At 42.2% G+C, this 22,338-nt stretch overlaps 2 protein-coding genes across 2 annotated transcripts in view; one reads left to right on the forward strand and one right to left on the reverse strand.

Moving 5' to 3' along the window:
• LOC135484447 (DNA polymerase epsilon subunit 2-like) overlaps positions 1-6,722 on the reverse strand; it is a 30,890-nt gene extending 24,168 nt beyond the window's left edge. The window contains exons 1-14 of the mRNA XM_064765920.1: positions 6,574-6,722; positions 5,955-6,055; positions 5,720-5,795; positions 5,326-5,403; positions 5,022-5,115; positions 4,850-4,918; positions 4,404-4,487; positions 4,167-4,219; positions 3,765-3,884; positions 3,372-3,513; positions 3,089-3,209; positions 2,803-2,917; positions 2,395-2,578; positions 2,090-2,266 (exon numbers count right to left, since the gene is read on the reverse strand). Of these exons, the coding sequence (XP_064621990.1) occupies positions 2,090-2,266; positions 2,395-2,578; positions 2,803-2,917; positions 3,089-3,209; positions 3,372-3,513; positions 3,765-3,884; positions 4,167-4,219; positions 4,404-4,487; positions 4,850-4,918; positions 5,022-5,115; positions 5,326-5,403; positions 5,720-5,795; positions 5,955-6,055; positions 6,574-6,638 (1,479 nt within the window). The 5' untranslated portion in view covers positions 6,639-6,722. The remainder of the gene's footprint in view (positions 1-2,089; positions 2,267-2,394; positions 2,579-2,802; positions 2,918-3,088; positions 3,210-3,371; positions 3,514-3,764; positions 3,885-4,166; positions 4,220-4,403; positions 4,488-4,849; positions 4,919-5,021; positions 5,116-5,325; positions 5,404-5,719; positions 5,796-5,954; positions 6,056-6,573) is intronic.
• Positions 6,723-8,986: 2,264 nt separating this feature from the next.
• On the forward strand, positions 8,987-15,688 carry LOC135485224 (signal recognition particle subunit SRP54). The gene is made up of 14 exons (XM_064767052.1): positions 8,987-9,123; positions 9,415-9,557; positions 9,957-10,048; positions 10,338-10,422; positions 10,630-10,734; positions 11,069-11,193; positions 11,333-11,483; positions 11,752-11,900; positions 12,012-12,199; positions 12,454-12,527; positions 12,824-12,932; positions 13,396-13,566; positions 14,591-14,686; positions 14,867-15,688. The coding sequence occupies exons 2-14, from the start codon at positions 9,480-9,482 to the stop codon at positions 14,956-14,958; spliced, it is 1,515 nt and encodes a 504-aa protein (XP_064623122.1). The 5' UTR covers positions 8,987-9,123; positions 9,415-9,479; the 3' UTR covers positions 14,959-15,688.
• The last annotated feature ends 6,650 nt before the right edge of the window (positions 15,689-22,338 follow it).

Raw genomic sequence — 22,338 nt, forward strand, 5'->3', positions numbered from 1 at the left:
GTTGGAATAAACTTTAGAATCCCCGATCAGAAATGACGTCGTTTGATCGCATTCAACTATAAATCCATTGAACAGTGGTGCTTGGTTAGTCAACCGATGACCTTTTTTTGGGGTGTGATCGGGGATTCTAAACTCGTTCCGAAAGTTGTCTAAATTACAGAGGTTAAAATGAAATGGCCAGGGCCATTGTGCTCACCTCATGTGGAGGAAAGATGGATAAAGAGCATGGTCTTGTGTCATGTAGTGTTAGGTTTGATGTAGGTCCAAGCAATTACAATTTCCCCAAAATGGCCAATTTACAGTACATTCGACCTCTGTGACCTTGAAAAGTAGGTCAAATCAAAGAAGACCCGGGTGACACATTGAATGGTTGTTAGAATTAGATGAACCTATGATATAAAATTGGTGCCAATCGGGCAAGTCATTACTAGGAATAATGGCATTTTGAAGAATTTAGGATTTGGCCCCCTCCCTGGAGGCCAAACGGCAAATCAGATCGCACCAAACTTCGGTACCTGAGATCACCTGACCAAGGGGTACATGTGTACTTAATTTGTGATCAATAGTCATTGCAGTTAAGAAACATGCCATAGTTACGGCCTGACGGCGAATTTACGCCATTTGACCTCTGTGACCTTGACAAGAAGGTCAAATTAAAAATCTGTGTGACATATACTGTATGGTGGTTAGATGTACCCATGATATCAAATTGGTGGCAATCGGGCAAGAAGTTAAGGAATAATCACATTTTTAAGGTTTTTGGATTTTGCCCCCTGGTGGTCAAGTGGTGAATCATATTGGACCAAACTTTGGTCCCTGAGATCACCTGACTAAGGGGTAAATGTGTACCAAATTTGGTATCAATAGTCATTGCAGTTTAGAAACGTGCCATCGTTACATCCTAACGGCTAATTTACACCATTTGACCTCTGTGACCTTGAAAAGGAGGTCAAATCAAAAACCCGGAGGATATATGATGCACCTTTGCTAGAAGTACCTACCATATTTTTTTCAATATTTCCCGACTACTATTAAGGGAGATATTGCATATTTTCACTTTTAACGTTTGGCCCCCTGGTGGCCAAACCATGAAACGAATCGGACCGAAACTTGGTCTCCCAAGTGTCATTACATAAGGGTACATGTGTACCAAGTTTCAACTCAATAGCTCTAACAGTTACGAAACGTGCCCTGCTAACGGACGACGGACGACGACGACGACGACGACGTCGACGACGACGACGACGACGACGACGACGACGACGACGACGGACGACGGACGCCACGGTATGGGATAAGCTCACCTCTGCTAAGAGGTGAGCTAATGAATGATGAATATTGTCTTTAATTCACTGCAGATGCTATGTGAAGAGAATGTAAAATACATCGGTAAACCAACTCACCAAGTTGTCAGCATTGAGAATTTTGCTAAATAATCCAAAATTTGAGTGGTCTATAATTCAAATTTGAGGAGGCCCTGAAGACACTCAGTTTTACACACACTTCAGCCCAGTTCAAATCATGGACTTACCCCCAAAACTGTTGGGAGCTAATTGCTCAATTGAGTGTCAGAGTCATGTGACCCAAGCTCCCCACTCATTTTCATACACACTATAATCAAAGTCTTTCAATTTAATATTAAAAGACTCTGCTATAATCCAGTCCAATGCATGGACTAAGCCCCTAAACAGTTGGAGTTAATTGATCAATTAAGTGTCACTGTGACCAAAGCTGTCAATCATACAATCAAAAACCACTACAGGCACATACCAAATGCATTTGTATATGGCATAGACATCAGGATATCCATCAGAAAAGTGCCATAGTTACACTCAAACGGCCAATTTACGCCATTTGACCTCTGTGACCTTGAAAATCAGGTCAAATCAAAAACCCTTATATGTGATGTATCCTTGCTAGGAGAACCAACCACAAAACTTTTATCGAAAACGAGTCACTCATAAGAGAGATATTCCTTTTTTTTGGTTTCCACTTCTAGACGACGATGGACGCCACGGTATCGTAAGCTTCCCTGAACGGTGAGCTCAAAAGGTGACGATGAAAAGTAAATCTATTTGACTGTACTCACCGGATTGACAACTGTACAGTCCACTTGCGTGACACTAAAAGGATCGAACTTGTCAGCACAGATAATGAGGTCGGGAAGAGGGTATAGCCGTAAAGCGTTGTCATATTGCCAGTAGAGGGGCATCACGTGCAGAGGAAGCGGGCAGAGATGGCCCTGGCAGATTATGGTTTTGGTGAACTGGAGAGAAATAACAGAAAAATACATTGGCTACTGATAATAATGATGACAAATACAAGTTATACAGCGCCCTTTCCATTATAAAATGAATCATGTTAAAAGGCGTTCGAGACAAGTCACATACTAACATGAGTTGGTGTGTCACCATCCTTTGGAAATCGGACACAATTTCGGCACATCTTGGTCACAATGTTCTCCCTGAATATCACAATCTCTTGGGTACAGTACTGGATCCGACAGGGATTACTCGTGAATAGAGCATTTGGCACCTTTCTCATGAATTCTGTGGTCAAGCATGACGGTATTGCAGGTCTGGAATGATAACCAAATAAAAGTTTTCATAAAACATTCAATTATTCTTTCTCTTTGTGCAGATATGTACTCTGGTAGTTAAAGTCCTCAGGATGTGAAATCAGCTGCTAGCTGAAAGAGGGCTGCTTTTCAAAATTGAATGGCCGGGATAGAAAAAACATGTTTATCATAATAATCCTTGAGCAAAATGTAACAACAATGAGTGAGTGTCCGACAGTCCTTACCTTGGGAGAATGGTTCCATGGCCCGGATCTTGAGGTCCAGGGACAAACACAAATCGACCGGTCTGAGTTAGAGTGGGATACTCTCCTATCACCTTGGCAAGATTTTTTAATGAGTCTGAAAATAATCAGATCAATTACAAGCACTTGTACCAAATGTATTCCCAAAACCCCTCATGCAAGGGATTTGAGTAACCGACCCTTCTGACACACTAGAGCATATCATTATTTCAGCAGAATTAGTCGCTTTTATCGTCTGGTTAACTTTCCCTTCGAAAGCACAACTGACCTGTGAAGATTTTTGCATGCTCTCCTCCATAAGGTTTTGATGTGAAGTTGCCGCAGAAAACGAAACATGTTGGAGGCATCTCAGCATAGCCCATGAACAATGTCCGTAGTTTCTCTAAAACCTGAAAATACAAATTTAGGTATGACCTGCAGTACTGTAAAACTCATCATGTGCATGTGGTGTAACAGCTCTTGACCAAGTTGACAGTAGCTCGGCAAGCTGGAAGTCCAGGGAAGTATAAGTATCATTATGTTCAGTTCAAATAATATTTTTCCCCACTCACCTTTGGCTGGTCAAGCCAGACATCTGATAAGAAAACCATCATTGCTTCCTCGTTTTCTTCCTCTATTTTCTTCAACTTTGCGGAGGCTTTACATGAGACAGCACCGGGTCCCCCGAAGAAGTTTGTATTTCCAAAATAAGATCTGGACAAACAGAATAAAACGGACATCAAGACGATTCAAGTTGCCACTTCAGAAAGTAACGATCCAACAAAAACTGCTCCAAGAGCGCAATCTGACAAGGAAAAGCCGACCAAGAGGTGATTTGTTGAGGAACAGTCCGACACCCCAGCCACTGATTCAAACAAAAGATACACAGTTTTCAACTGCTTTTGTGTTACCGGTTACTATAAAGTCTACTATGTTACAGGTTAGAATTCAAAGTTTATCATTACCTTGTTGTTTTTGCAGGTTCTGGAGGAGGAAATCCAAAGGCATTGACATGAAATATCTGATCTTCATACCATCCCTCTGCTAGCACAAAACAGTTCTCAGTGAAAAGGCCATTATGGAAACTGTAGTAGACGTCAAGGAAATCAACAAATAAGCCTGTAGTCAATCAGGACACCAATTAAGGACACCACTTGTCAGTCGTGAGGGTGTCCTTTTAAAGAGGTTCTACTATACATGGAAAACCTATAAACCAGTACTCTCTCAACTAGCACTATCGGCTTGGTGGCACACCTTACAAACTTCTCTGCCACTTCTTAAAGTGAACAGTATTCCATCATCTGGCTTACGGCAAGCAGGGTAAGGCTGCATGCTCGTTGAAACTGGATTTTCAAAAGGATATTGACTTCGTCAGATCAAGTTGGACGCAGCCTGTAGTGTCTTCCAAGTACCACTTGCCCTGAAAAAGAAAATTGACTTAATTGCTACAACAAGGATGCAAGAGATTTTTCAAAATAAAACTTGAAATTTTCAGGCACACAGGAAAATCATGAAAAAATATACATTGTGAACGAGCTCTAGCAGTCGCCTGTCAAATTTGGTAAGCATCCTGCTTGAAGACAAGAAATGCTTCTTGAGCTTACCTCTTTGAGTTGAGTCAGCATCCCCAACACAATGATATCTCCTAACTTTACTGTACTCCCAAGTAAAAACTCTACTGGTTTCAACTGAAAGTGAAAAGATACAATTTCATGTTTTTTTAATGAGGACACTTTAAGTTTGAGATTTGGTTCTGGATGTGACTTCATCCTCATAAGACCAACTTTGGCTGAAGGGAAATTATAACCAAACACTCCAGCACATTCTCTGTGCAACTCAGCAATGACAAGGCTGATAACTTATTCTGTCTTTTCAATACAAGGGGTCACAATTGGCCATTATACATGTAATCTGATCATGAATGAAAGAACAAATAGAATGTACATTTTCACATTCCACAAAGAGACATTTGAGTAACATTTACCTGGCGGAAAAATAACTTTAAAATGAAGCCTGACAAATGGCATTGCCAATGAAAAACAATGACTACCTGAAATTTCTTTGTTTGGTCAGCTACACCAAGAACCAGCGGAGTGAATAAGTCATGTCTGGATGTCCTCTGAAAAGTCAAAGAAAAAGGTTCAGGGCCCAGTATCATAAACTTTAATGCCACTTTGTTGTAACTCTACATTATCATTAGAAAGACAAACCACTTAACTGACCTGATGTAATGTTGTGTATCTTTCTCTGAATAGTGAACACTTTGCTTCAGCATCACTGTGGAGATGAGGAGGCTTCATACCCATAGAACTTGAACTGAAAAAAGAATTTGATCATTAAAGTGACATGGAAGGATTAGTTAATTCAAACTCAAAACTCACAAGGCAATTTTTTATGGACTAAAAATGTATTTCAGAGGGGTTTTGAGTCATCATGGTGCATTGAATTGGGTCAGCCTCACACATCAAAGCAGTCAGGGAAGACACTATCAGCAGGGGCCCATTTCTCCTCGGGACAGTGACTTACGGTATAAACTTTTTCCTATCAATGGCATATGTGAACCTTGGCACTTCAAATGCATCAATCACTGAGAAAGTGTTTCCACTGAAATAAAGATATCAATTACACCTTTAATGATAGGAATAGAAATCCTTTGACTCTTGTCCTGCAAGAATCTTTACAGTGTCATCATGACAAAGTTTTGTGATCTGTATGCTGCAATACATATGCAATTTTAGGCATAAAACTCTTGGCTAGTACTGGGGGAGAAAACCGTCTGGAGATGAAGTCAATTTTAACAGACACTGGAAATATGAAACAATGCCTGGCTCCGAATGGCCATAGAATGTTTGTGGTCTCTTCTGATGTGAACAGTGACCTAAAATGGGTGATGTTTTTTAGAGATGGCTTTGCCCCTTACCTGTCCTCATCCTCGTCAGCATTGCACTCTTGGACAGCAGCTTCACAAGTTGCTTTATCGATCATACTACTTTTCACTGGAAGACAATTGAAACTGGAAGTCAGTTTAGGAGACTGAGGCCCCTGAGGGGCAATGTCGTAAAAACTGAGAAACAAGCTTAATTAAATATAGCACACGCCGCTTACCTGTCGGACTGGACTTTTTTTCAGTTGGTTTTAGATTCTTAAATACTTACACTGCTGTCTCTGTACTGCCTCAATGATTCTGTCAAGGCAATCTTCACGCTGGCTGTTGTCGACATGGTTAAACACCTCAACAAGATACTTGCTGGCCTCACTGAAATTCAAAAACATACCGCAACTGTGAATGGGAGCCCCACTGGCTACTCCCAGTCCCAATTGGATTAACTAGGACACAGACTGACAGAGAGAGACAGTTGGGGCCAGGGTGCACCCTGCCTGTTACCTGTAGAGTGTAGTGTATTTTGCATGCCGCCACACAAGCGCTTGCACTTGCACTGTTGCAGGCTGGTTTGGCTGGCTGGGAGGGCATCCAGGTCCTGGGACCAGACAGGTAGTGTCCTCTGCATGATTGCATGTCCATGAGGTGCGTTAGGATTATATATCTTCTCCCAATATGTGTAATACTGATAGTGATCAACGATAGTACTTTTTGCTGCTATTTTACATATCCGGCTATTGGACTCTACGATGAGTGTATGCTAAACGATGTAAAAATTATTGTTGTTCCTATAGTCGGACATCAAACATAAACGAAATTACCAGATTTGATTCACGTTCAATGATGAAAGCATTAACCTCATGATAATATACTATCATATTCATGTCACTTACCTCCTTAGAGTTAGACCATGCATTTTAAACCCAGAAAGAACTTCGGACTTTGTTTTTGCGGACATCTCAAATGTTTGCGCCACTTCCCCGCGTTTTCATACACACCGAAAGAGGGCACTTTTTGTTTACAAACAAAGCCACGTGGAAGAAATCCTGAGTCGGGGATTCACCATGGTTCAATCTGCACAATTCACCATAAACTGTCAGCACTTCACCATGGTGAAATGGGACGGTGAAATATTCACTCGGATTTCACCATGGTGAACGCTGAGTAAATAAAAGTTTAATTTTCAATGTTGTCCGCAGTGAGCGTTTGGTCTTTGTTTCTGTTTGTTTGCTGCGGTTGTGCCTATGTCCTGATCTGGTTTGAACTCCACCTGAGGGCAATCAAACTTGGGCCTCTATCCTTCCTATTGGCCTGGTCACATCATAGGTTCATGTCTCAAAGACATGAACGGATCTTGGCTATCGCGTTCATTGGTCTGCTTTGAAATTGCTTACCAGGTGTGGATCTGCTCGTGCTGCCCTTGGCTCTGGGTGTAACAGCATTTGTTATCTCGCCAGGTCTGGTTGTGACAGTTGCAATCTCATCCGGTCTGGTTGTACTTGTGCCAGCATCTCCTCTCTATCAGGTATGGTTGTGACAGCATAATGCTGTGTCAGGTGTGGTTGTCGGGCAGCAGTCTATGGCATGGTTGTTGTAGTATCTGCTGTCTCTTCGGGTCTGGTGGTTCTGATTTCATGCAATCTCTTTATGAAAATGATCAGGTATTCACCATGTGAAAATGAGACACATTTTTCCTAAGGGAGGAGACAATAGGTCCACCCTGTAGAAATATGGTGCACTACACTGGGAGAGTACACATCTAGATCAGACAGAGTACGCAAAGTGAAGGACATGGTACATCCAGCAAAGACTTTGTACACTCTCTGGCAACATATGGCGAGCTATGAAGAGGAGGCCGGGCACATCCAGAAGAGATATGGTGCACTACTATGTAGTATGGATGCCTGGTCACACACAGGGCTGGCCAAAAGGTGAGGGTCCCCAAAAGGCCAGTCACAGTTTTTCATGGTACGCCAGATCTTATTCTGACACCAGTACTCTGACTGGGGGTCAAGTTTCTCCGGAGACTCCACCAGGGTGCAATGGTAGTCATCTCCAGTGAAACAACCCTGACAATTCTAATTTACCACAAATGAAAGACCCGACTTTTGTACTTGAGTGAAACAAACAATGGTGTGGTGCCGAAAATTAAAATAAGACAATCTGCCTGTATCTTAAACAGATAGGTTATACAAAATATGACGCATTTTTCTTTCTTGACTTGCTGTATGGCATGTACATGTATTTCTTATACAAACAAACTGGTGAATTCCCAATGCATTTTTTTTAAAGGCGTTCTTGCAAATGCATGAGACAGTAGTGCACCATATTTCTTCTGGATGTGCCCTCCCCTTCACAGCTCGCCATGCTGCCATGTTTCTACTGGGTGGTCCTTGTCTCCACTCTTGTGACCTGGCCCACACCTGGCTGCCCAAGGTCAGTGAGCCACCCTGGGCCAAGCCTGGTCCTGACCTGGCTATTGATGTATTTTTGGTGGCACGTTCTTTGGGACGATACACCAGTCTTCTAAGATGACTGTGGGCCCAAGTAGTACTCAAGTTGTACTTAAAGAGTTGTCAGGTAGATATTGGGTACAACCAGTCTCGTGAGATCAGATAACCAGCCGGCAGACGTTGGTTGTTCCTATGTCCGTCCTTGTGAGATGATTACCATGGTACAACCAAATCAGTTGTCTTGTATCACCCATGTAGAACGCAAGTGTAATGTTGTCGTGTACAGCTAAAGGACCCTTTGAAGGTTGTGTCATGTCTTCGCAACCTTACCAGATAACCAGCTGGCAGAGGGTAGTTGTTTCAGCGTTTTTAGGTTGTGTCAAGGCCTTCACAATCTGAATAGATAAGCAGCTGGCAGAGGTTGATTGTTTCGACATCCCACAGACTGAAAGATATTGGGATTTCACCAATGGCAATTGCAGTTGCCTGTACCATGACAGAAGACGGAGTGCGATGGCCTTCATGATTTTGCTTGGGTTGGGGAGTTCCTGGGCTGATAAGGGCCAGGGCAGGCATATATTGGGTCAGGTCAAGTCTTGGGGTTGAGAAAAGGGTTAGGTGTTGGTGTAGGGGGGGGGGGGGGGGGGGGGGGCGGGCTACCCTTAGGATAAATGTGTCTCAATTTCACCATGGCAAACTGACAGCACTTTACCATCTACTTTGACACTTGTAATTTCCCGCAAATACAGTGAATATTATTGTACATGTGGAGTTTATCTATGAATTTCAACAAAACCATCCCTAACAAAAAGTCACAGGGAGCGAAACCACGGGGGCGAAAAGGTTAGGGAGCGAAAGGACAGGTTACAGTGCCCTGCTGACGAATCAAGCATTTGTCAATGGTGGACACAAGCAGAAATTATCGAAGGTTTCCGACTACATTTCATTATTTCTCGGACAAAATAGAAACTGATACGACGCAGACCTTAGGTATATTTTCCTCATATCTGTTCATAACTGGTCATTACTCGCAGAGCGGAGACATCGTTTAAAGTCTTCCATATTTCATCATCAAAAATTGGTAGGCCTAGCAGGCCCTATGGCATGCACTGTGACTGTGTATATGGCTGTTCACTCACTTTTGCCAATGAGTGAGTTCAGTTTGAAACTGAAGTCGACGGACGTCTGCAGTGATGAGGTTGGCATATCTTCCTCTTTTCTAAAGACTATTCTATTTTTCGAAGATTAATCTAGTAGTTACCGTATGAATACACGTTTCAGCATCAAACACCTTCATCTCCTGATCCTTGATACCAGTTACCGTATACCAATCGAGAGAAGACAAGATGGTGTTAGCAGATCTTGGCCGGAAGATCACCAATGCACTTAGGTCGCTAAGCAATGCTACAGTTATCAATGAAGAAGTAAGTAGTAGTAGGCCACCTACAAAGCGGGGCTTCAAGGGAGACTGTCTGTAGTGTAGGCAGGAGCAAGGTACAAAATTGCGAATTGATAGAGGTCTCCTATCACACGGTTCTTCAAAACTACATTTACAACAGAATGCTTACGATTTTTCCCAGCCATTTTAGGCTTTTTTGTACGGTGCCATTTTCTCGTGACATGGACTACAAAACCATGTCCAGCAGTTTGGCTCCAGTGTACTTAACGCCTTTGGTACTAAAGGTGTTTTGGCGGGGTACTTATTGTCTTCACAATCATCAAATAATAGACTATAGTGGAGCATAATTCTTTAATATCAGATGTTTATATAAATGTAATCATTATATGATCAATTATAACATCTTAAATTTATTCCTTGACAGGTGCTTAATTCCATGCTAAAGGAAATATGTACTGCTTTATTAGAGGCCGATGTCAACATCAGACTGGTGAAACAACTGAGAGAGAATGTCAGGTCTGTACATCACACACAAGTGTAGCTTAGAGATGATCAGTTATTCCCAAACTTGAGAAGATGTTATTTTATTCATGCTCCAGTAAGACGTGTTTCTGACCTAAGATAATTGATTATTCCTAGATTTGAGGGTATATCATATTCAAGCAGTAGCTCTGGCAAGATGTGCTTCTGACCTTCAACTAGAGGCAGAAGCCCACCTATTAGATAAGTCGATTTTGGAAGCGTTCGAGTCTTTATAATTCGTTTGTTTAACTATGTTTAATCCCTGACACTTTCTAATTTGCAGATCTGTCATAGATTTTGAGGAGATGGCTGCTGGTCTCAACAAAAGGCGAATGATCCAGTCAGCAGTATACAAGGAACTAGTTAAGGTATAATGTCAGGGCAACTAGTCTAAGCAACATTTTGGGGCATAAAAGCTGAATCATGGGGCACAAGAAAACCACCAGGGGGCTCCAGGCTGTCGTCTCCAGCAGTTTGGTGCTAAAAAATCGTTTTCCTTCCCAATCATATTCTGATCTCGAAGTTGGCCTATTAAATCTCAATATCCCCAAATGTAATGATCTCTATCATTTCAGCTGATCGATCCAAGTGTCAAAGCATGGCAACCCACCAAAGCCAAAAACAATGTGATCATGTTTGTCGGTCTTCAAGGCAGTGGCAAGACCACCACTTGCACTAAGGTATGACAACTGAAGAATAACAGATCTGTTTGTTTTCAAGCCTGTGTATTTCCTATTTTAACTTTTTAAGGAACAAGACCTCCAAAATCAAGAGTTTGGCCCCAGTGTTCTTAACGCCTTTGGTACCAGAGGTGTTTTGGCGGGGTACTTATTGTCTTGTCGCAATGCAATACCACTTCCGAGCTGCAGCTGTTCTCTAGAATGATGTTTAGTTTGTGCTTGAGATAATAAAATGTCAATCTGATGGTGTTCAGAAGATATGCCTCCCATTGGCTCACTCACACTAAAGACGGCATAACAGTCTCAATAATTGTGTTGTATCTCTACTTTCCAGTTGGCCTACTACTACCAGAGAAAAGGCTGGAAGACTTGTCTGATTTGTGCCGACACTTTCCGTGCTGGTGCCTTCGATCAGTTGAAACAGAATGCCACAAAAGCCAGAATTCCATTCTATGGAAGGTAGGATATTTCTTACGTATACAAAAAAATGCAAAGCATGTTGCTTGCTGCAGTTTTCTTTTGAAATAGATGTACACTGCAAAATCCATCTGCTTTTCAGAATAAACAGCTCCTTTAATTCTTCCATTTCTTCTTTCAGTTATACAGAGACTGACCCTGTTGTCATAGCCCAGGAGGGCGTTGATAAGTTCAGAGATGAAAACTTTGAGATAATCATTGTTGATACCAGTGGAAGACACAAACAGGAGGATTCATTATTTGAAGAAATGTTACAAGTTTCTAATGTTACAGTAAGGACATTTTGTTTTGACTAAAATATAGATTTGAAACTTACCATAGTAAGAAATATGCCACCAGACAAAAAATTTTCAACTTAGAAGCTGCAATGGTGTTTCAAATAGACAACCAGGGTTAGAAATTGAGCAAACTTCAATCTCAACAAAATCTTAGCTTGCATGTAGTACCACCTGTCATTACCTTCAATTTATTTTGTATTCTAAGTCTGAGACAGCTGTTTTGAGACAAAATTGATCTATGATAAAACTCTTTCCTTTATAGCAACCAGACAACGTTGTATTTGTGATGGATGCATCCATTGGTCAAGCTTGTGAAACCCAGGCCCGCGCCTTCAAGGACAAAGTGGACGTCGCTTCAGTCATAATCACAAAACTAGACGGCCATGCAAAAGGTGGTGGTGCTCTAAGTGCGTAAGTATGTTACACATGTTCTGTTGACTTCTCTTGCCTTGACTGAAAAACTCCACTTCAACCCTAATCCATACTCGGCAAGCCTTGTAAATTTCACTCTCTCTCTTCCAGTGTTGCGGCAACAAAAAGTCCTGTGATATTCATAGGTACCGGTGAACACATAGATGACTTTGAGCCATTCAAAGTACAGCCATTTGTTAGTAAACTGCTTGGTATGGGAGATATCGAGGGCCTGATAGACAAAGTGAATGAGCTCAAGTTAGATGACAATGAGGAACTCATGAAGAAAATCAGACATGGTGGGTACAAAGCTTTGTCATTCTTGCTACATTTATGTAGGCTTATCATGACAGCTGAAGACGGCTTACTTTCCAACTTCTTCCTTTGCTCCTGGTGGAGCGTTGGGTCTTGGCAGATCTTGAATGGTTTTGCCACTTCACTGGTGAACCTTATCATTTGGGAGAGAAGGAACAAATCTGCTAATCAAACAAGTTGGGTTGTAATCCAGCTTCTCAACTGAAGCATACCTGATTTCTGGTTTGTTTTGTTTCAGGGCAATTCACGTTACGAGACATGTATGAGCAGTTTCAAAATATCATGAAAATGGGTCCATTTGGACAGATAATGGTAAGACAACTGCATTGTAGTCTTATGAATTTCAAGTTGTATTGTAGTAATCAGGCACAATTGCTGCTACTTTGTGATTTGTTGGTGGATGCATAGTGGAGCAGTATTCATGGTTAGAATAGTATTAAAATGCAGGACATCGGAGGTGAGACACGATTATGTGTCCTCTGCCCCATTCTGAAAGCCCATAACTGTTCACGACGTTTCTCTACAGTGCCTCCCTGAGAACCAATAACAGTTACAGTTGATGTGTATTTATTGTCGCCCAATAAAAATCATTATTACCATTATTTCAGGGCATGATTCCGGGGTTCAGCAGTGACTTCATGTCAAAGGGCAATGAACAGGAGTCAATGGCTAGATTGAAGAAGTTGATGACGATAATGGATAGCATGAATGATTCAGGTAAGAACTGTGGAGAAGGAATAAATGGCTGCCCTAAACTATGTGTGTATTGGGCCGGTTTTGGCAGAAAAGATTTGTTAGACCCTCGTGTCTTCAGCTAACCATGTGTCTCTTCTCTTGACACACATTTCAATCTAAATCAACAATGGGGCTAAACTTTAGAATCCCCGATCGGAAATGACGTAGTTTGATCGCATTCAACTATAAATCCATTGAACAGTGGTGCTTGGTTAGTCAACCGATGACCTTTTTTTGGGGTGTGATCGGGGATTCTAAACTCGTTCCAACAATGGTAATTGTAATGAAAACATCCTGAAAGTCTATTGGTACCTGCTCTGACTACAGGAACTATGCAACTGAACTAAATAACTGCAATTGGTGCCAAAAAACTGGAGAGTCCTGCTCTTACTCTGATGTGACATTTTGTACCACTGTCAGGTCAGTATCATGGCTTTCATTTTAGAACTTGACAGTCATGAAGGTGCCAAACTATTTACAAGACAGACGGGGCGTGTTCAGCGGGTTGCTCGAGGTGCTGGTGTATCACAGCGAGACGTCCAAGAACTACTTGCACAATACACAAAGTTTGCTCAGATGGTGAAGAAGATGGGAGGAATAAAGGGACTCTTCAAAGGTAAAAACCGCTGCCCCCACTTCCATGTGTTCTTGCCACTCGAAATTCAGATGTAGATGGCCTATCATGGCTATAGACCATTGGTTATTGGCATGAAGGAGGACAGTGATCTTTTCTGTGTTAATTCGGAAAGTTCAGGTCTTTGAGAAGCTCTTGTGAAATACCTCAGCCTGTTATCTCTGAAATGTTTCCCTGGGGGACTGAAAAGTGGTTTAGCGCTGCTGGTGTCTGGACTGTATAACTGAGTCTGCGGTCTATGAGTTTAGTGTCGGCTACAATACTTTGCCCAAATGTTTTTGGGGGGTGGTTATCTAAACATGTAGTCATTCCTCTTCCCACCACCGTGGCTTATGAGGTGAGTAAACCAATGCTAAGGGTCCAGTATCTTGTACGAATGGTGCCTTTACAACAAAGTGCTGTAAACACCCGATTTATCTCGGCCATCTGTTGCGTTTTGAAAGGTCATAATTTTGACAACTCACGAAAGTCTTGCGCAAAACTAGACCAGATTACATTGTACTAAAACAGTGCATTTGACATCCAATTTGAGGAATCTCTCTAAATTGTTATATTCTTCTTTTCCAAGGAGATTTATGGCGTTTACAGTACATGTGTTAATTATCCATTGTAAATGAAAGTTCTTTGTTTACATGTGCGAAGCACTGAAGCTCACTGTGTGCCCTCACTATAACAAAACTCATTTGGTATTAAGAGGGGAAAGACTACATGTTTTTATAACATTACCCGATGTGACGTTTTCTGACTTGTTATAGCGATGGTGCACTGTATTACTATGGTAATTTGTGCACTAGCCTAACTTGCAAATTGCAACAATGGAAGTTGTATTTGTTTTGAAGTTGTAGTGGTTTTCTTCAAATTTGGCTACTGTTTGAGATGAGCTCGATTTAGGACAGCGTTCGTAACGGATAGGTCCTCCTGTATTCAATCAATGTACAAGATTCTGCCTACCTGTCGTGTACTAAAGGATTATTTCCATTGTCTTATGGTTTATTCAATCTTGCAGGTGGTGACATGGCCTCCAAAGTCAATCCAGCCCAAATGGCCAAACTCAACCAACAAATGGCAAAAGTCATTGATCCTCGGGTGCTTCAGCAAATGGGTAAGTGACGTGTTAAGATCCTTCATGTGAGTTATTAGATTCCTAGAACCCTTCCTTCAGCAAATCCTGCTGAGTGATTACTCATTGATGAACATGTACATTCAGGAGCTCTGTACATTTTAGCACTGGTTTTGCCAAAGTGCACCCTCCTTTATCTATTTCCTCTGTCTTGTCTTGCAGGTGGCATGGCTGGCCTTCAGAGTATGATGAAGCAGTTCCAACAGGGCGCAGGAGGGAAGATGGGGAACATGTTTGGAGGGGGGGCCGAATAACCAGCATCTCGTGTGTGGAAATGGGGCAGCTGGAGGCAAAATGCTTCCTAAACCATTGGAAAGTAAATCGTTTAATCTGATTGAGGAATATTGACTGCCATTGTCTTCATACACCAGTTTGTCCAGCAAAGAAAACCCAGTCTTTTGTGTCTCGGTTGCCTCTGGTGTCGGGGATGGGACTTGGGGTGATTTTTTTTGGGGTTATTAGTGTGTTCACTTATTGTCATTACTTCGCCAAGAACTTTTCTTCAACAAAAACCATAAAATGGCTTTCAAAATATTCCAGTATTTCTCCTACAATTGTAAAAGGCTGAGTCAAATTTTTGCCGCAACTCGCAATGATGATTGCATACATCAAATATGGCTCATTTGCCGTGGCCATTGCTGGTGCCTGCAACAAAGAATCGGTGATTGCAGTAACATGTGGGCAATATCAAATCCAGCAATCGCTGCCTTTTTACTGCAGAGGAGAGATCTTTTTGTCGCTCGTCACAGCACTCATTAACTCGGGTTGCAGCTACGAAAATTGCTCGCTCTCTTAGCCCTGAAGTCACCTTTATTTATTTTTCAATGTTGTATGGGTTGTGCATCCATATGCTTGGGTGGTTTTAAAGGGCAAATATATTTGGGATAAACTGTATATTTTTCATTATGACACCAGCTTGTATGATTTACCAGGAAAGTGTTCCTGTCATACTAGGAAGATGAAATAAATGATGTGTAAAAAGTATCTTTTCTTTGTAGTATTTCTGTTACATTGAAAACAATATATCTCATTCTATCTCATAACATGCCTTATGTACTGAAGTATGTCATGATTTCAACCCATTTCGTGCGGTGCAGTGGAATAGAAGGTCTGTCAAAGGCTCATACCAGACAGCAAGAACCAGTATCCCAAGCCACTGGAGGTGAATGAGGGGGGAATTGGTTGACATCACCAGCTGACGAATGGCAGTGTTATGGTCATGTCCAATGGACCAATGGAGGCTGCAGATAAACTTCACCCACTCCATTTGCCACCAAGGACCTTGCTTGCTGTCAATGGTTGTGATTTCAAGATTGTTCAGAAGCAATATCACAACCAGACGGGACTAGGGACAATATCACAACCAGACTAAAGGCAATGTCACAGCTAGAACTCACCAAGGAGAAAGTCCGTCCTCAGCCACTTAAATTTTTCTAGGCTACCCTTTATAGTCATTGGACAAGACGTTTCATTTCTGCCTAAGTCACTGGTGTTCATGGACCAAACCACGAGTTTATGAGGTCTGCATGTATCTCAGCTATCTCAGCTCAAGACGTTTCTATCTTCAGCATGGTCTTGCATCAGAGTTGTCTTTTCTCCCTGCCACACAAGGCTGATCGAGTGCTTTCAATCTGAATGCAGTCAATAAGCCTCAACTGTCGACAGATTCTGATCTTGAGTTCATCATACGAATTCATCATATGTGGGCGCACTATATTCATGTTTTCCGGTATTCGTGTGCCAAAGTGTGGAGGAGGTACCAGCGTACCTTTGTGCTGCTACGAAGCAAATGGTTGCTGTTCTCTCATTGGGAGATTGGTGCGCACGCTATCTACACTCCGGACGCAGTGGACCGATTTTGCGGAAAGGCGTCAGTCTGTTTCCATGACAACAGGAAGGTAGGAGTTTCATAAGAATACATGAAAACCCTAAGGGTTTGTGAAGCAATTCATTTTTATTGCTTATTACTTGAACATGGTAAAGGAGGAAGGGAAATTTTATGAGTTCCAACCACCTTTTATGTTAGTCACTAATGTCACTTTTGAGAGTGCTGCCGACAAGCATTTTCCGAGCGTGTTTAGTTAGAAAACGTGTTTGCCCTGTTTTGGTACATAAATTTTCAAATATCATCTTTCAAAAATTATATTATATGCCGTCATCTCATTGCCTCATCTCATTGTTGAAATTATCAAGAAAGTTTCATAGATTTGTTTATACATGCGAATGATTTTGAACACACTGTGTGATCAAAGCTTGTATATGCATGTACACACTTAGTTCTCCTAAGGGAAAAACTGTCTGGAAAGCATTGGTGATTATTAGAATGATAATGGCACCAGTGCTCACCTTCTTGAAGTTTCAAATGACCATTAGCTTTTTCCGCGTCTCTAATGTCAAGAGTAGTTAATACATATACTCCCTTATGGAACATTGAGCGCAATTGAAGGCGAGTAGCTAATGACCATTGTGGGGAGTATTCTGCTGAGATGAAATGACCCCGCGAGCCAGGGGACAGTTTGCGTTGCTGATTAGTGATGGAGGATCAGTATAAGCTGGTCCGCGTCCGTACCAAGGCAGTGTCACACTAGACACCATCACCAAGTTATAATTCTAGCCGACTTGCTTCCACTTTGAGATGATTATCTGTTTGATTTCGACAAGAAGCACTGATGTCACAAACACAAGTACATTTAGGAAACTGTCCATGAACGTGTTCAATAATAGGCTTTGTGTTCTTGCCTGAAAGAAGGGACAACTTGGTTAGATGGGATACAGGTGACCAGGAGGATAACACCCATGCTCGCCACTATTCGCCGCCACAGTGTACAATCTGTAGGGTTCTTGCGAGGCGCTTTTACACTGCTTTATTGCAGTTTAGGCCGATGTTTCAGTGGTCCACCCGAAGCAGTATAAAAAACAACACATCTCATGCCCAGGTTGTCCCTTTAATAATCGATCTTGCTACTGAGCTAGCGAGAACACTGCTAAATGGCGCAGACGGCGGCTGACGATGAAAGATTATAAAAACACATCCGCCAGCAAAAACACTTAATTGCTCTCTCTCTTATTGTGTATGTCGGTGGTTGCCAATAGCCCCTGTAGGATCCAAGCTCTTCAACAATCCTTCAAAAACCCAACATGGGGCAAAAAGATCTCATCTACTCCACTTCCCCGGGGGCAGAATGAGCGATAGGTTGAACGTTGTGCTTGGATCTCCTTCAGCTATCGAGCACTAGACTCCCGGGGCAATCCATTGCCTCACCTAATTGGATCTCGTAAGGGTGAGGGACGAGGCCGTTCCACTGCGTCCGGAGTCTATCGAGCACACCATCTGCATTCATACGAGCACGAGTTGGAACCGATTATTGGAATGACTGGTCGAGCTTGTCAACAAATTGTCACATTACATAAGCTAGGTCCACGGTACTTGGGGTATGTCAAGAACAGCAGTATCTCGAGGCCAAAGTCAGGTATAAGGTCAAGGACAGCTATATCTCTATGTCAAGGTCCGCGGTACATGCACATTAAGAACAGCGGTGTCTCGAGGTCAAGGCCAGCGATATCTGAAGGTCAAGAACAGCATTGTCTATGGGTCAAGGATAACGCATGTCTGTAGGTCAAGGACGCCGATGTTATTTCACAATACCAGAAATCCCCGACCTCGAACTTGCGCATGCGCACTAATTACCATCTCGGCCGATCAACGCAGTAGTGCGCTTAGCTTAGGGCAATCTCCAAAAGCTGAGTTAATCAGGCGGTGGGGAGCATTACGCACTTTGCCGATAGCCCATTGGTTTCCTCTAATGTCTAGCTAATACTGTGCAAAATTTCAGTGAATTTAGTCAAAAAAATCCTTTGTCCACCTTTGTACCGCCGCTTTGCATGCATTGATGAAGTTCAAACAGGGAAAATCAGGAAAATAAGCCTTTGAGGCGTTTTTACGGCTCAAAAACTGGCATTTCTAGAGATAATATTTTAGTTGCCGATAGATCCGCGAGAGGGCAATACCATCTAGAGTCATAATAACACTGCTTCTGGTGTTTTGGAACATTTTTTTCTTTGTCCACTTGCATGCCGAAATTGGAGGTTTTAATGATGTGACAGCAAAAAATTGAATTGGTCATTGCGAGGGGGTCACTAGGGAGCTTGGGGGGTTGATCTATGCAATATACCTAGTTTTAAATCGTGCTTGTTTCATGCTAATGTGAAACACCATCATTCTGATACTACTGAGATTTAAATTTTTCACTCTAGATTTTAAATGAAGTTTGAAAATTCATTTTTCACTTGATGATCATGCTAATTATGACTGCATGAGTCCAGTTTCCCTGCACCCAAAGTTTATTACTGATGGTAGCTTTCCTATATCTAATTGTCTAATGTAAAAAAGTTGGGCATTTTGTGGGGGGTGTACTGTGGTCTTGGCCTCTCCTACTTTGGGGGTGGGGGTGGGGTGGGGGTGGGGTGGGGTGGAGGTTGGTCTTGTTGGCATCCAGGTTTGAGATATCATAAAACTCTTGACTGGTGTTATTATGGACTACTCGTTGTTCTCTCTTGTAATTCGGCAATTTTATATCAGATAACAAAGCGTAATTCAAACGGATACCGCATCTCGTTGAGGCTGCCATTGTGATTGATTGCTGCGAGCTGATTCGTCAATGGCGGCACGTGACTGATTACACTGGCGGCCTCTATCGGACGGCGTTGGTCGGGTTTTTCTGGTGTTGATGTATCTTACTCTCACTTCAAAGTTACTGACGAGGGACTGTGACCATTATCAATTCCAGGTGCATATCGATTATCCCACACATATCCACCACTTACTATAAAGCAACATGATGTTGTTATGCTACACAGTACATTGCTAGAACAAAGAAAGAATAAATGAATTACGTTGTGTCCATCTCGTTAGCCTGTGAAATACCAGTCGTCGATTCTCGTCGCGTTATAGTATCAAACATATATTTTAAAACACCTTGGTTTAGGTTTAGGTAGAGCGCCACCTCTTTTCTCCTTAACGATGCGTCCGTAGTCTCCAATAATCTAATTTTTTAGCACCGGAGCCAGCTTCCCAATTGCTCTTATGCCGTGACGCAAAACGCTCAAATCCGATATTATAGACTTGCTCGGGAAGCTATGAGGAATGTTTCGCCGGCGCAAATACCTCTATCCATCAGTCACGAAATATGAGAGCAAGCTCAAACTTTGTCGTCGCTTCTCCAGACTATATACTCCGGACGTAGTGGACCGGCCTCGTCCTTTCGCCCGGTACCATATAGCACGGATGTAGAGCTCTACATCCGTGCATAGAGGAAGGACGATCAGGATGACGAAATGGACTGCACCAGAGTGTACTCCAGACGCGTGTTTGCCATCTTACACTGTTACGGCTAAAAGAAACATTAAAAATCGACTCCGACATAGTACGTGACTTTGGGTCAAAATCCCATTTTATTTTTTTCTCGCTTGTTCACATATCAGTTATTGATTCGAACTGAACATCTGAGGTGAATTATTCATACAGTGGCCGGCCTACATGATAGTTTATACATGAAGAGTCTGAGAAACACGAAAAACCAAGATGTCAATGCAAGAAGGTGGCCTTTTTGTAAAAACTGAGTAAAGTAACATATTTGACAACATCACGTACTTAGCCTTGTCCACGTCTGGTGTGAATGTGATGAAAGTTGACATAACAGAATCTATTAGCTTCGTTGTGGTGGTTTTTACCCATTCTCCCGAAAAGAAAGAAAGGATATGCACTTATGGTCACCATCTCCTTGCACGAACATCGTCAGGAGCCCAGCCGGCCGCCCTGAACACCTGTTGCATGTCATGAAAATTATTGAGTGGGTATGACATCAAAAAAGCCTTAGGGTACTGGTTTGCGCAGCCGAGGTTTGCATAGGGCCTTTACTGTTCAATTTCGTTTATAACAGCAAGTTGTACTGAACTTTTGCATTTTCTGAATGTTTTTATTATCACGCCCATTGATGCGCCTGATTCAATGATATAGAAATCACGGTGATTTGAAGTATCTTCACTCATCAAATAGTCAATCTTTAAAAACCTTCCTTTTGCCACGGAGCGGGGAAGGTGGCCCCACCGGCAAAACCACCGGAATGCTCGGTGCACAAGCCCGATCTTTCCTATACAATGGGCAGCAAGCGAACATTCGGCTCGAGATCGAGACCAGGGAATGATATCGAAATTACAAGAATCCGGGTCACATTACATACTCCTAACTATCAAACTAATTTAGTCCTCATTGAAATAGTTCGTTTATGATATTGTCTTCATCCTTATCCTTGGAGACGTCCATATCTCTTGCCTTACGGTTCAATTCGTTTACTAAATCATTCAGAGCACTTGTCAGAACCGCGCCTTCTACCGGCACATCCTCTGTAAGGTACCGACTGCAAGATACGTCCAAATCCTCACCTTGCGAGCTCTGGCAGCGGTGTTTACAGCGAGCCATGGCGAAGCGGTGCGTTTCCGTTGGTGGCATATTAATCTCTATTTGGCAATGATCACAGAAAGATTTACACACGGCGGTGTCAGATGGTGCGGCGCTGCCTGGATCTGACCACGTATGATAGAAAATTGGTAGAAAATAGGGCTGCTGGTAACAGGTGTCTTCGCCAACTTTGCGTATCGCGCCGTCCGAGAGATCACAAGCCCGCGCACACAACACGGGGTCGAATAACGTTTTGTACGATATGTGGCAGTAAATGCAGTGAACGATACATTCCTTGACCTCTGGAGATCTGCTCAGCGGCGAACCATGGACAGTGGTCATTTGTACGCAGACTGGCAATAGGACGAAGCAGCACAGGAAAATGGAGGGGTTCTGAAAAATATAACAAAGACATATCATGTAGTGCGCAACTATGAATCAGATGGAGAGGGAAAATCTCAGTAAATAACAAAAATGGGTGAACGTCTCCGCAACCACCCAACAGGCGTCGTATGGTCCTCTGCTTGCGGCGCTAAATGAAGAACGATCGGCGCCAAAACTTTCGGGATCGTTCTTCTATAGACAAAACAGTGACGTCACATCTATGGTAGCCAATCAGATAGAAGCCATCTCTACTTGTCAAAATATGCTGTAAAAACAATCAGTGTTGGTTGAAAACCCAAAGTTTTCATAAAGAGTAAAATGGCGTCGTAATCAAAATGATAGACAATGCCATTGTGACAAATGTCTATAACCTGTTAGGTAAAATCCATTTAGAGTCACTCCAAAACGACATCTAGGTTTTACCTTAATTGTCTCTATAATCCAACCCTATTTCCACAAATGGTTTTCATTGTCGCCAACGCGTTTAATAACCCCTCTGAGATCTGGAAAACTCCAATATTAATGAACGCTTGTTTGCCAATTCTCTGAACCTGAATGATCACGTTATGGGTACAAAAATTGCACCAGGTCAATGAGAGTGTAAGAAGGTTAACAGGAGCGCAAACTTCCTGGAAATACATGATTTCTTTCAGGGAATCAACCAATTATCCAGAGAAAAATACCAATCAGTCAATAATACATAATGTACATGACTATTTACATCATCAACTGATTATGAAAACTTTGTTTTTCAACAGCAGTTATGCAACTTCTTGGGTTCCGGATTATATAG

This window comes from Lineus longissimus, chromosome 3 (genome assembly GCF_910592395.1).
Source record: "Lineus longissimus chromosome 3, tnLinLong1.2, whole genome shotgun sequence".
NCBI classification, from domain to species: domain Eukaryota; kingdom Metazoa; phylum Nemertea; class Pilidiophora; order Heteronemertea; family Lineidae; genus Lineus; species Lineus longissimus.